The sequence below is a fragment of the Rhinopithecus roxellana genome, chromosome 8, assembly GCF_007565055.1.
Source record: "Rhinopithecus roxellana isolate Shanxi Qingling chromosome 8, ASM756505v1, whole genome shotgun sequence".
NCBI classification, from domain to species: Eukaryota; Metazoa; Chordata; class Mammalia; order Primates; family Cercopithecidae; genus Rhinopithecus; species Rhinopithecus roxellana.
The window spans coordinates 9,369,741-9,383,937 of NC_044556.1; the positions used below are offsets into that span (position 1 = coordinate 9,369,741).

The window sequence follows — 14,197 nt, forward strand, 5'->3', positions numbered from 1 at the left end:
AGGCTGGGCGTGGTGATTCACATCTGTAATTCCAGCACTTTGGGAGGCTGAGGCGGGCGGATTGCTTGAGGCCAGGAGTTCGAGACCAGCTTGGCCAACATGGTGAAACCCCATCTCTACTAAAAATACAAAAATCAGCTAGGTGTGGTGGCACTTGCCTGTAATCCCAGCTACTCAGGAGGCTGAGGCAGGAGAATAGCTTGAACCCGGGAGGCAGAGGCTGCTGTGAGCCAAGATCGTGCCACTGCACTCCAGCCTGGCAGAAAGAGTGAGACTCTGTCTCAAAAAAAAAAAAAAAAAAAAAAAAAAAAAAAAAAAAAAAAAAAGGAATGGAATAGAATGGAATTCCATTGGAATGGAATGGAATGGAATGGAAATGGAAAGGAAAGGAAGAATGGAATGGAATGGAAGGAAGGAAGGAAGAATGGAATGGAAAGGAAGAGCGGTGCCAAGTGCTGACCCTCCTAGGCGCCCCTCCTGTTCGCCCTAGCAGGCAAGGTAAGAGGAGGTTTTCCAATCAGCCCAACCCATTTTGCTGAGGTTTGCTGTCACCCAGCCCCCTCATCCCCAACTGAATTCCTCCCCCATGGCCTTGGCTCAGGTCCTTCTCATTCTACATTCCATTGAGATTTCCACAGACCTGCATAGATATATTTAGAGACAGGGTCTTACTCTCTTGTCCAGGCTGGAGTACAGTAGCACAATCATAACTGACTGCAGCATCAAACTCCTGGGCTCAAGCGATCCTCCTGCCTCAACTTCCTGAGTAGCTGAGACTATAGGCGTGCACCACCATGCTGGGCTAATTTTTTTATATTTTGTAGAGACGGGACCTTGGTATGTTGCCCAGGCTGGTCTCGAACTCCTGGCCTCAAGCAATCCTCCTGTCGCGGCCTCCCAAAGTGCGAAGATTACAGACATGAGCCACCATGCCCGGCCCTAGACCTGCATTCCTGAAACCCCCTCCATGCCTGCATTTCTGGAGCCAGCTAGGCATTACCCTGAGGTTCTAGGGCACTGACTTCTCTGTGTCCAACCAACCTATCTCCTTTTGATCCCCAGCTCCAGTTTAACCACATTCCTAGTCTCCCTGGTAGTTAAATGGAGCCATATGACCAAGTTCTGGCCAATAACAAGAATGGAGGCCGGGCACGGTGGCTCACGCCTATAATCCCAGCACTTTGGGAGGCTGAGGCAGGCGAATCACCTGAGGTCGGGAGTTCGAGACCACCCTGACCAACATGGAGAAACCCCATCTCTACTAAAAATACACAAAATTAGCCAGGTGTGATGGTGCATGCCTGTCATCCCAGCTACTTGGGAGGCTGAGGCAGGAGAATCACTTGAACCCGGGAGGCGGAGGTTGCAGTGATGCAGTGAGCAGAGATTGCACCATTGCACTCCAGTCTGGACAAGAAAAGCAAAACTCCATCTGAAGAAGAAGAAGAAGAAGGAGAAGGAGAAGGAGAAGGAGAAGGAGAAGGAGAAGGGGAAAGAAGGAGGAAGAAGGAGGAAGAAGGAGGAAGAAGAAGAAGAATGGAGGTGATGGCACCACTTTCAGGCCTGGCCTGTGAAATTCTTTCATGGCGCTCTTTCCCCAGTAGAAAAGACTCCAAGACTGCAAGGCCTTGGGGAAGTGAAGACCATGAGATGATGGAGCCTGGGTCCCAGGGTGACTTTATAACATAGAGCCCTCCTCCTCCAACCCCCCAGGTTGACCCAAACTGAATTGTGACAAGAACAAGAAGTAAACTCGACTATCACTGAAGGCATGTAATTTGGTTTTGTGTTTTGAGGGTTTGGTTTTTGTTCTTGTTTTGTTTTGTTTTTGTTTTTGTTTTTGAGACGGAGTCTCGCTCTGTCGCCAGGCTGGAGTGCAGTGGCATGACCGCAGCTCACTGCAACCTCCGTCTCCCAGGTTCAAGCGATTTTCCTGCCTCAGCCTCCCGAGTAGCTGGGACTACAAGTGCCCGCCACCACACCTGGCTAATTTATGTATTTTCAGTAGAGACGGGATTTCCCCATGTTGGCCAGGCTGGTCTCAAACTCCTGATCTCATGATCCGCCTGCCTCAGCCTCCCAAAGTGCTGGGATTACAAGCTTGAGCCACCACACCTGGCCTTTTTTTTTCTGCAAGACAGGGTCTCCCTCTGTCACCCAGGCCGGACTGCAGTGGCACAATCATAGCCCACTGCAGCCTCCAACTCCTACGCTCAAGCGATCCTCCTGCCTCAGCCTCCTAGATAGCTGGGACGACAGGCACATGCCACCACGCCCTGCTAATATTTTTGTTTGTTTGATTGGTTGGTTGGTTGGTATTTTGTAGAGATAGGGGTTCTTGTGTGTTGCCCAGGCTAGTCTCGAACTCCTGGCCTCAAGCGATTAGCCTGCCTTGGCTTCCCAAAGTGTTGGGATTATAGGTGTCAGCCATTGTGCCTGGCAAAATGATGCAATTTGTTACAGCAGTTAACATACATACCCTGACTTACACACCATTGCCTACAGGCCGCTCGGACTCAATGGAATTCAATTAACAAAAATAATGACTTTCATTCATTTAGCACTCACTATATGTTAATTGCCGTGCTGGGAAATTAATTTACCTTATCACATTTAATCCTTGCACAACTCTGAAATAAAGGTACTATCAACATTTCCATTTTATTTTATTTTTATTTTTATTTATTTTTATTTTAGTTGGAGTCTCACTCTGTCACCTAGGCTGGAGTGCAGTGGTGCAATCTTGGCTCACTACAGCCTTCGCCTCCTGGGTTCAAGGGATTCTCCTGCCTCAGCCTCCCAAGTAGCTGGGATTACAGGTGCCAACCACCACACCTGGCTAATTATTATATTTGTGGTAGAGTCGGGGTTTCACCATGTTGGACAGGCTGGTCTTGAACTCCTGACCTCAGGTGATCCACCCACTTCAGCCTCCCAAAGTGCTGGGATTACAGGCGTGAGCCATGTGCACAGCCAACATTCCCATTTTATAGATTTCCTGTTTTATAGATCAGACAATCAGGGATCCCATAGGTTAAGTAATTATTTTTTCCTCCAAGACCACAAAGCTAGCAAATACCTGATTTGCAGTTGAAGTCAACCTAATATATAAAGAGCTCCTAAAAATCACTAAGAGATGCCTATAATCCCAGCACTTTGGGAGGCCAAGGCGGGAGGATCTCTCGAGGTCAGGAGTTTGGGACCAGCCAGGCCAACATGGCGAAACGCGGATCTCTACTAAAAATACAAAAATTAGCTGGGCATCTTGGTGCATGCCTGTAATCACAGCTACTTGTGAGGCTGAGGCACAAGAATCACTTGAACCTGGGAGGCGGAGGTTGCAGTGAGCTGAGATCGCGCCACTATACTGCAGCCTGAGCAACAGAGAAAACAGCCTCAAAAAAAAAAAAAATCAATGAGAGAAAAGGTCAGTAGTTCTAGAAAGGACAGCGATACTAAGCAAGTAATATGAACAGAGAGTGCACCATGGGAAGAAAACATAAATAGCTCTTAAACATAAGGAAAGAGGTTCGGCTTCACTCGGAATAAGAGAAAATGTAAATTGAGCCTTAATGAGCTCCACTGATTACCCATCCAGCTGGCAAAACTCCAGACTCTTACAACAGAACCGTCTGTCGGGGAGGCGGCAGAGAAGCCGGTCCTCTGTCTGGCATGTGGTGGTATAATTGAAACAATTCATATGGAAACAATCCCAGACGGATAACAATTTCGCAATATCTATCAAAAACACTAAGATTGGCTAGCACTTCCGTTGACAAAATAAAACGTCTTAAAATTTGAAAAATAAAAACACAAGGGCTGGGCGGAGCACGATGATTCATGCTTATCATCCCAGCACTTTGGGAGGCCGAGGTGGGAGGATCTCTTGAGGCCAGGAGTTTGAGACCAGCCTGGGCAACGTGGTGAGACCCCCATCTCTACTTTAAAAAATGGTGGGCTTGGTGGTGTGCACCTGTAGTCCCAGCTGCTCAGGAGGCTGAGGCAGGAGGATCACTTGAACCCAGGAAGCGGAGGTTGCAGTGAGCAGATATCGTGCCAATGCACCCCAGCCTGGGTGACAGAGTGAGACTCTCTGTCAAAAGAAAGATAAGAAATCTTTGTATAAAATGTGGTATAAATGATAAGAAATTGCCTGGGCATGGTGACTCATGCCCATAATCCCAGCACTTTGGGAGGCCAAGGCGGGCGGATCACCTGAGGTCAGGAGTTCAAGACCAGCCTGGCCAACATGGTGAAATCCCGTGTCTACTAAAAATACAAAAAAATTAGCCGAATGTGGTGGCACATGCCTGTAATCCCAGGTACTCGGGAAGCTGAGGCAGGAGAATCTCTTGAACCCAGGAAGTGGAGGTTGTTGTGAGCCGAGATCACGCCATTGTACTCCAGCCTGGGGAACAGAGTGAGATTCTATCTCAAAAAAAAAGAAAAGAAAAGAAAAGAAATCTTGTAATACAATGTAAGTATTCAGTGCAGTCCCATGCTGTACAGGTTTGTAGCCTAGGAACAATAAGTTATACCATATCATCCAGGTGTGCAGTACACTGTACCATCTAGGTTTGTTTAAATGTACTCTACGATGTTCACACAACTATGAAACCACCTACCTATGCATTTCTCAGAACAGATTCCTTTTATTAAGCAACACACGACTGTATATGCAGCTAAATACTTTTCTAAGTTCTTTATAATAATTCACTTATCCCCCACAACGATGCCATAAATAGGGATTTAGCATCCTCATTGTACAGAAGAAAAACCAGGAAACGGAGAGGTTTACTAACGTGCCCAAGATCACACAGCAGAGGAGCTGGAAAGTGATTCATGGATGAGGTTATTATTGTTTTTTAGGAGCTATAATTGGGCCAGGCACGGTGGCTCACACCTGTAATCCCAGCACTCCGGGAGGCCGAGGCGGGCGGATCACCTGAGGTCAGGAGTTCGAGACCAGCCTGGCCAACATGGTGAAACCCCATCTCTATTAAAAATACAAAAATTAGCCGGGCATGATGGTGGGTGCCTGTAATCCCAGCTACTTGGGAGGCTGAGGCAAGAGAATCGCTTGAACCCGGGAGGCAGAGGCTGCAGTGAGCTGAGATCGCGCCATTGCACTCCAGCCTGGGCAACAAGAGCAAAACTCCATTCAAAAATAATTAATTAATTAAAAGAAAATATTCTTCATGATGTGCTTATTTCACATTGCATATGTGCCCACAAAAAGTAAAAATGTTTTAAAAAATGTTTAAATCTTAGGCGTGGTAGCATGCTCCTGTCGTCCCAGTTACTTGGGAGGGTGACGTAGGAGGATCACTCGGGCCTGGGAGATTGAGAATGTAGTGGGCCCTGATCGAACCATTGCACCACTGTGCTACACCCTGGGGGACAAAGCACACAAAACCTCGTCCCAAAAAAAAAAAAAAAAAAAAAAGGAAGCTGTAATTGTAGAATAGGGAAATTATTTCCCCCCCACCTTTATTTTATTTTGTTTCATTTAATTTCATTTTTGACATCGAGTCTCGTTCTGTTGCCCAGGCTGGAGTACAGTGGTGTGATCTCGGCTCACCGCAACCTCCGCCTTCCGGGTTCGAGTGATTCTCCTGCCTCAGCCTCCATAGTTGCTGGGATTACAGGCGCCCGCCACCACACTGAGCTAAGTTTTGTATTTTTATTAGAGACAGGGTTTCACCATGTTAGCCAGACTGGTCTCGAACTCCTGACCTCAGGTGATCTGCCTGCCTCAGCCTCCCAAAGTGCTGGGATTACAGGCATGAGCCACCGCACCCAGCCCCCAGCTTTATTTTATTTTTATTTTTCATTTTTATAGAGACGAGGTCACACTCTGTTGCCCAGGCTGGCCTCTAACTCCTGGACTCAAGCAGTCCTCCCGCCTCAGCCTCCCAAACTGCTGGGATTACAGGCCTGAACCACTGCACCCAGCCAGGCCCCTTCCTGGTTTAGACTAATGTCTAGCACAGAGCAAGCAAAATACAAGTCTTTCTTAAAATAAATGGAATACACGGTCATGTTATAAAGAATAATTATAGTCTCTACAGACTGACTTGGAAACACTGCCAAGGTGATTAGTGAGGAAAGCAGGCATAGAGCGGCGGGTGGTGTGTGTCATCTTTCCTGTTACGGGAGGGTAGAGATAAGAACCCCTATTCTGGCCGGGTGCAGTGGCTCACGCCTGTAATCCCAGCACTTTGGAAGGCCGAGGTGGAGGATTGCTTGAGGCCAGGAGTTCAAGACCAGCCTGGGCATCATAGCAAAACCCCATCTCTACAAAAAAATAAAAAAAAATGTAGCCAGGTATTGCTGGCACACACTGGTAGTCCCAGCTACTCGGGAGGCTGAGGCAGGAGGACTGCTTGAGCCCAGGAGTTTGAGGCTGGCTGCAGTGAGCTGTGATCGTACCACTGCACTTCAGCCTGGGTGACAGATTGAGACCTGTCTCAAAAAACAGACAGACAGACAAAAAAAATCACCCAGGTATGCTGATGCACATCTGTAGTCCCAGCTACTCGGGAGGCTGAGGCAGGAGGGTTGCTGGAGCCCAGGAGGTGGAGGCTGCAGTGAGCTGTGATCATACCGCTGCACTCCAGCCTGGCCCACAGAGCAAACTCTGTCTCTTAAGGAAAAAAAAAAAAAAAAAAAGCCAGGCGCAGTGGCTCACGCCTGTAATCCCAGCACTTTGGTAGGCTGAGGCAGGCGGATCACGAGGTCAGGAGATCGAGACCATCCTGGCTAACACGGTGAAACCCGTCTCTACTAAAAATACAAAAAAATTAGCCAGGCGAGGTGGTGGGCGCCTGTAGTCCCAGCTACTCGGGAGGCTGAGGTAGGAGAATGGCGTAAACCCGGGAGGCAGAGCTTGCAGTGAGCTGAGATCGTGCCACTGCACTCCAGCCTGGGCGACAGAGCGAGACTCCATCTCACACACACAAAAAAAGTAGATATGGTGTCTCACTATGTTACCAGGCTTTGAACTCCTGAACTCAAGCAGTTCACCCACCTCGGCCTCCCAAAGTGCTGGGATTACAGATATGAGCCACCACGCCCAGGCAAAATTGGGTTCTGTTTTGTTTTGAGACAAAGTCTCTCTCTGTTGCCCAGGCTGGCATGCAGTGGTGCCATCGCAGCTCACTGCAGCCCAGGCTTAAGTGATCCTCCCCACTTAGCCTCTTGGGTAGCTGGGACCACAGGCATGAGCCACCGCCCAGCCTTAAAAGGTGCCATTTTTATCTGTGTTTCACAGATGGAGAAACTGAAGCTCAGAGAGGTGAAACCAGGAAGCAGTGGTACCAGAATTTGAACCGAGGTGTGGCTCTCCTAAGCCACCACCCACCACACTCCCCAGTCCACCCCCTACTCTTAACTGTCTCACCCTCTCCCCACTATTCACTGATGCTGGGGACCTTAACATCATCTTGTCCCGGGCACCTGCCCACATCCTAGGTCTAACCAGCTCCCAAGTCCTGGTGGATCTTTCCAACAATCTGTTCTTTCCTCTGCAGTCTCTTGGCCTTCAAGTTTCATCTCTGCAGCCCAGATTTTGGACTTCAAGAGCACAGTGGTGGCTGGGCGTGGTGACTCACCCCTGTAATCCCAGCACTTTGGGAGGCCGAGGCCTGTGGATCACTTGAGGTCAGGAGTTTGAGACCAGCCTGGCCAACATGCTGAAACCCTGTCTCTACTAAAAATACAGAAATTAGCCAGGCGTGGTGGCACACATCTGTAGCCCCAGCTACTCAGGAGGCTGAGACAGGAGAATCGCTTGAACCTGGGAGGTGAAGGCTGCAGTGAGCCAAGATCATGCCACTGCACTCCAGCCTGGGCAACAGAAATTAGCCAGGCGTGGTGGCGGTTGCCTGTAATCCCAGCTACTCAGGAGGCTGAGGCAGGAGAATTGCTTGAACCTGGGAGGTGAAGGCTGCAGTGAGTTGGGACTGTGCCACTGCCCTCCAGCCTGGGAGACAGCAAGGCTCTGTCTCATTTTAAAAAAAAAATCATAATGGAGAGTTGGGTGTCTCGGTATAGCTGTGGCTTCTCATGATGGTATCATCCTCTCCCTGGGCCTCAGATCTGAAGGGGACCAGTCGCTTGGAGATTCACTCCAATCTGACCTCTTTTACCGTTCCCACCAGCTGGGCCAGTCACTGCCCTGAACATATAGGCACTGACCAGCTCCTACCTCAGGGCCTTTGCACTGGCATTATTAACCACTGTCTGGGACACCATTTCCCCAGATCCACATGGTTCATTCCTTAATTTTCCCCAGGTCTCTGCTCCAACGTCACCTTACCACTAGCCCTCCTCATCAAAGTGCCCCCTGCATACCCTGTTCCACTTTGTTTTCTCCAGAGCAGTACATACCACCTCCTGCACCTCCTGACGTCTTATACATTGTCTTATTTCCTCACTGTCAGCCTCCCCCACTAGAATGCAGGCTCCTCAACAACAGGGGTGTGTGTGTGTGTGTGTGTGTGTGCTATTCACACTGTCCCTAGCACCAAGAACAGGGCCTGGCAGACCTTGTCACTGTTGGATGGATGGATGGATGGATGGATGGATGAACAGATAAATGGTTGGATGAATGAATGGATGGATGGGTAGATGGATGGATAGATGAGTAGATGGGTGGATGAGTGGATGGATGGAGGGGGTGGGTGAGTGGGTAGATGGATGGATGGATGGAGTGGGTGGGTGGGTGGATGGATGGATGGATGGATGGATGGATGGATGGATGGATGGATGAGTGGATGGATGGATGAGTACATGGAAGGATGAGTGGGTGGGCAGGTGGATGACAGATAGATGAATGGATGGGCCGGGTGCGGTGGCTCACACCTGTAATCCTAGCACTTTGGAAAGCTGAGACGAACGGATCACAAGGTCAGGAGTTCAAGACCAGCCTGGCCAATATGGTGAAACCTCATCTCTACTAAAAATACAAAATTAGCCAGACGTGGTGGTGGGTGCCTGTAGTCCCAGCTACTTGGGAGGCTGAGGCAGGAAAATTGCTTGAACCTGGGAGGCAGAGGTTGTAGTGAGCCGAGATCACGCCACTGCACTCCAGCCTGGGCAACAGAGCGAGATTCCGTAAAAATAAAAAATAAAAAATAATAATAAAAGATAGATTAGTGGATGGATGGATCCATGGATAGATGGGTGGGTGGATGGGTGGATGGATGGATAGATGGAGGGAAAAATAGATGGATGGATGGATAGATTGATAGATGGATAAATAAGTAGATGGATGATGGGTGGATGGATGAGTGGATGGACAGATGAGTGGGTGAATGGGTGGGTGGTTGAATGGATGGATAGATGGATGGATAAGTTGATGGATGAATGGATGAGTGGATGGATGGATGGATGGATGGATGGATGGATAGATGAGTGGATGGATGAATGGGTGGATGGATGGGTGGGTGGATAAATGGATGGACGGGTGGGTGGGTGGGTGGATGGATGGATGGATGGATGGATGGATGGATAGATGAGTGGATGGATGAATGGATGAGCAGATGGATGGATAAGTGAATGGATGGATGGATGGATGGATGGATGGATGGATGGATGGATGGATGAGTGGATGGATGGATGGATGGATGGATGGATGGATGGATGGATGGATGGATAAATGGATGGATGGATGGGTAGATGGATGGATAATTGGAGGGATAGATGAGTGGATGAATGGGTGGGTGGGTGGATGAATGGATGGATATGTTCTTTCCACTCTCTTCCCAAGAAACTGAGACTCTGAAGAGAAATGACAGAAACTGGGAAGAATTCTCATTCCAGCATGCACACCTTTATTTATGCCATTTCCTCCACAGAAACACCTTTCCTTTTTCCCTCTGCCCTTTCACATCCCATGGGGCATTCACAGCTCCAGCTTCAATCTGTGGACAGTTAGGCACCCAGAAACCCAGAGAGGTTGTTCCTGTGGCAGCTTCCTCTGGGCTTCTTGACAATACATTTTACCTTCCCACATACATCCCCACTATATACCAGACACAGGGCCAAGCTTCAAAGGGTGACAAAATGGGTAGGGGCAGGAATGTGCCCCCTCCCAGAGGGAAAGTGTCCAGGTACACCGCTGCCCAGCCTGTAGCCTGATACAGCTGGGCACAGGAAGCCCGAACAATGAGAAATACTCCTATTTACTCTTCAAAATCCCAGCACAAATGTCCCCTCTTGCATAAAGGCTGACCCCACCTGGGTTCCCGCTGTTCCCTGTTACAGAGGATTAGAACTGTCTTTGGAGTGCAACTGCTCTCCCAGGGATTAGCATCATGCACCCTTGCCCTTCATCTGAAAACTGGCTTTAGCTAAGACACACACAGGAGTGGAAGTTCATCCTTAAGTCTATCCACTTTCCCATTAGCTGCTATTGAAGCATCACGGAGACCTTGACTCCCTGCCAGGTCTAACAGATGGGTCCTGACAGATCCCATGACTACTTCCTCATGCCCTAGAAACCAGAAGGAGATTGAGCAAATGTAGGCAAAGCCGGGATGGGCTGTGGCCAGAGAGGATGGATGCTTAGGTTGGTGGGGGGAGTGCCTTCTCCTTTCGGGAAACCCTGTCACAGCTGAGGATGGTGTAATCCCCTGGCACTAAAGAAACAGAAGGGCCAGGCATGGTGGCTCATGACTGTAATCCCAGCATTTTGAGAGGCCGAGGTGGGCAGATCACCTGAGGTCAGGAGTTTGAGGCCAGCTTGGTCAACATGGCAAAATCCCATCTCTACTAAAAATAAAAAAATAAAAAAATAAATTAGGCAGGCATGGTGGTGCGTGCCTGTAGTCCCAGCTATTCGGGAGGCTGGGGCAGGAGAACCGTTTGAACCCAGGAGGTGGAGGTTGCAGTGAGCTGAGATCGCACCACTGCGTTCCAGCCTGGGTGACAGAGCAAGACTCCATCTCAAAAAGTAAAACATAAAACAACAACAACAAACAAACAAACAAAAAAACAGAAGGAGCAGCCAGGAGTGGTGGCTCACACCTGTAATCCCAGCACTTTGGAAGGCTGAGGCAGGTGGATCATTTGAGGTCAGGAGTTCAAGACCAGCCTGGCCAACATGGTGAAACCCCATCTCTACTAAAAATACAAAAATTAGCCAGGTGTGGTGGCGTGCGCCTGTAATCCCAGCTACTCGGGAGGCTGAGGCAGGAGAATTGCTTGATCCTGAGAGGTTAAGGTTGCAGTGAGCTGAGATCGTGCCACTGCACTCCAGCCTGGGTGACAGAGTGAGACCCTGTCTTTAAAAAATTAATGAATGAATGAATGAATTAAAAAATAACCACAGAAGGAGTAAAGGCCCATGGATCTCTTCCACCAATGGCCCTACTCCTGAAAATCACCCCCCAGGAACCCCCATGGGCCCATCTCCTTTAACTTATCCTTCCAGCTCCCAGCCTGAGGACCAGATGGGAGCTCTCCCCTCAGACCTCAGGGCAAGACTGTGTCCCCCAGGCCCCAGGATAGGGCTGTATCTCCTTTCATCCCAGAGCAGATGGGACTCCACCAGCCCTGCCCCGTTCCCTGTTCCCACCCAGCAGCCCTGGGGAACCCGACGAGATGCTACAGAAACATCAGGCAGCCACATCACACGCCCACCCAACCACATTCAAATAGGGATTTGAATATATTTCCTGAGCCAGGCTCGTGCAGTCACAGTCAAATCTGCCACTACCCCTCCAGCCTGGGCCCCTGCAGATATCCCTGCCGAGAAAATGCAGCTATTCCAGGCACCAAAACCTCAGGACCCACTCTCTAAGCTCAGGACTGGACCCTGCCTCACGGTCTCCCCTGAGATGGATACAGGGAGGAAGCTCAGATCCTTGGGGCCACAGCCCCCCACCTGCCCCACGCTGCCCCAGGCCCAGGCAGGAAGCCAAGGGGAAGGAAGATGTAAGGGGAAGGAAGGGGCCCAGGGCCCGGGAGGAGGAGACACATGTCGGGGAAGATGTTGGCGGAGGCTCCTCCCCCACATCCAGACTCAGGGGGTCAAAGGAGTCCAAAGCCCCAGGTAACCCAATGGCCGCCCTGGGGGTTCTGAGGCGCTCCCCAGGGACCTCTGGTTGGTCCTATTTGGGAGCATGAACCGCAGTAGAGGCAGCCTGGGGCTTGAGAGTGTTAACCCCTAGTTTGCCAGTTCTCAGCGTAGATGCGGGCCAACAACTCAGGGCCCGTGAACCCACACAGGGGTCCTGTTAAGCTTGGGGAGGCCACCCCAGAATCTCAGATTGTGACAACGCCCTGGCCCAGCCTTGGACCTGTAAGCATATCCCCCCTCCTTTGCAGGCCTAGAGGTGGAGCACGTCAACCCCTCCACGGTCAGCCCCGGGGAGGACCCCCTTCTCCAACCCTCAGCACACCTGCCCGCGGAGGGCTCACCTGGGACATCTGGGGGCGCAGGTTGACCTCACGCAGGTTGATGGCATGGGGTAGCAGGTTGTTAAGCAGCTGACACAGGAGGACACCATCCCGGAGGGCCTGGGCCAGTTCACACACCTGAGCCCCATCCCAGGTCACGCGGTGGCTGGGCGGCAGTACTCGGCACTGGATGAGCCAGTGGGTGCACTGGCGCCACAGCTCCATGGCTGCTGCCTGCTCAGGGCCGGTGGTGCACCCTCGCGGCCTCCACCACCCACCCGCCCGCACGTCTGCCCTGCTCGCCTGTGGAGCGACAGCTAGCGCTACCACTTCCTCTTCTTTGCCTGTAACTGTTACCCTGAGAGGGGGTGGAGGAGGAGGAGCCATGGGGGGGTGGGGGGGTGGGGGAGCTGGGGGAGCACCTGCGGCCCAGCCCCACCCCACCCCTTCCATGCAGAATCTGACATCTCTTTCTTCCGCCCACTCGACACAGGCCTGGGCACGGGGAGTTGGGGGCTGGGGGAGTCAGGCCAGCTAGACTATGAGACGGGGGAGCTTCCTCCATATGCAGACAGCGGCAGTGACACTCTGAAATATACCCAGAATTCACCCATTTCTCACCCCCTCCTCTGTCTGGTCCAGCCCCATCATCACTCAGCTGGTCTCCTGACTCCAGCTCCCGTCCTCCACAGTCTGTCCTCCCTGCAGCCACCACAAGAGGTTGCCTGTGAGCATCTGAATCAGGGTACACCCATCTTCTGCCCACAACTCTCTATGGCTCCCACTTTCCTCCAGGGACAAGCCCAAGTCCTCCCCAAGGCCCACAAAACCCTGCTTGAATTGCCCAGTTCCCTTCCTGCCCTCCTCACTCCCTCTTTCCCCCTCTTCACTGTGCTTCAGCCACATGGGCCTCTTCACTCTTCTTCCAACGTGCCAGGAACATACGGCCCTGCCCCAGGGCCTTTGCATGGGCTGTGTCCTCCACCTTAAGCAACTTCACGGCTAGCTCCCTCACCCCTACAGGTCTTTGCTCAAATGCTACCTTCTCAGGAGGTCTTCCTAAACCCCCTGATTTCAGATCACAGCCTTTTCCACATTCCATCAGCCCTACCCACTTCCCTAGGTTAAGCCTGATCTTCATCCAACAAATCTGATTTTTTATAGTTATTTCTTCTTTTTTTCTTCCTTCGTTTCTCTCCCTTCCTTCCTTTCTGTCTCTCTCTTACTTTCTTCCCTCCTTTCTCTCTTTCTTCCTTTCTTCTTTTCTTTCTTTTCTTTGTTTTTCTTTTTTTCCTTTTGAGACTGAGTTCCACTCTCATTGCCCAGGCTGGAGTGCAGTGGCACAATCTCAGCTCACCACAACCTCCGTCTCCTGGCTCAAGCGATTCTCCTCTGTCAGCTTTCCAAGTAGCTGAGATTACAGGCATGTATCACCACACCCAGCTAATTTTGTATTTTTAGTAGAGACGGGGTTTCTCCATGTTGGTCAGGCTGGTCTCGAACTCCTGACCTCAGGTGATCCACATGCCTCAGCCTCCCAAAGTGCTGGGATTACAGGCGTGAGTCACCGTGCCTGGCCGGCTGGCCGGCCTGCCTGCCTTCCTTCCTTCCTTCCTTCCTTCCTTCCTTCCTTCCTTCCTTCCTTCCTCTCTTTCTCTCTTTCTTTGTTTCTCTCTCTCTCTCTTTCTCTCCTTCTTTTTCTTTCCCTTCCTTCCTTCCTTCCTTTCTTTCTTTTTTTTTGTTTTGACAGGGTCTCATTATGTCACCCAAGTTGAAGTGCAGTGGCATGATC

General features: G+C 50.6%; 1 protein-coding gene across 1 annotated transcript in view; it reads right to left on the minus strand.

The window, feature by feature from the left end:
• Window positions 1-12,764, minus strand: part of VAV1 (vav guanine nucleotide exchange factor 1) — an 81,968-nt gene extending 69,204 nt beyond the window's left edge. Inside the window, exon 1 of the mRNA XM_010367152.2 lies at window positions 12,427-12,764. Within this exon, the coding sequence (XP_010365454.1) occupies window positions 12,427-12,630 (204 nt within the window). The 5' untranslated portion in view covers window positions 12,631-12,764. The remainder of the gene's footprint in view (window positions 1-12,426) is intronic.
• Between the last annotated feature and the right edge of the window lie 1,433 nt (window positions 12,765-14,197).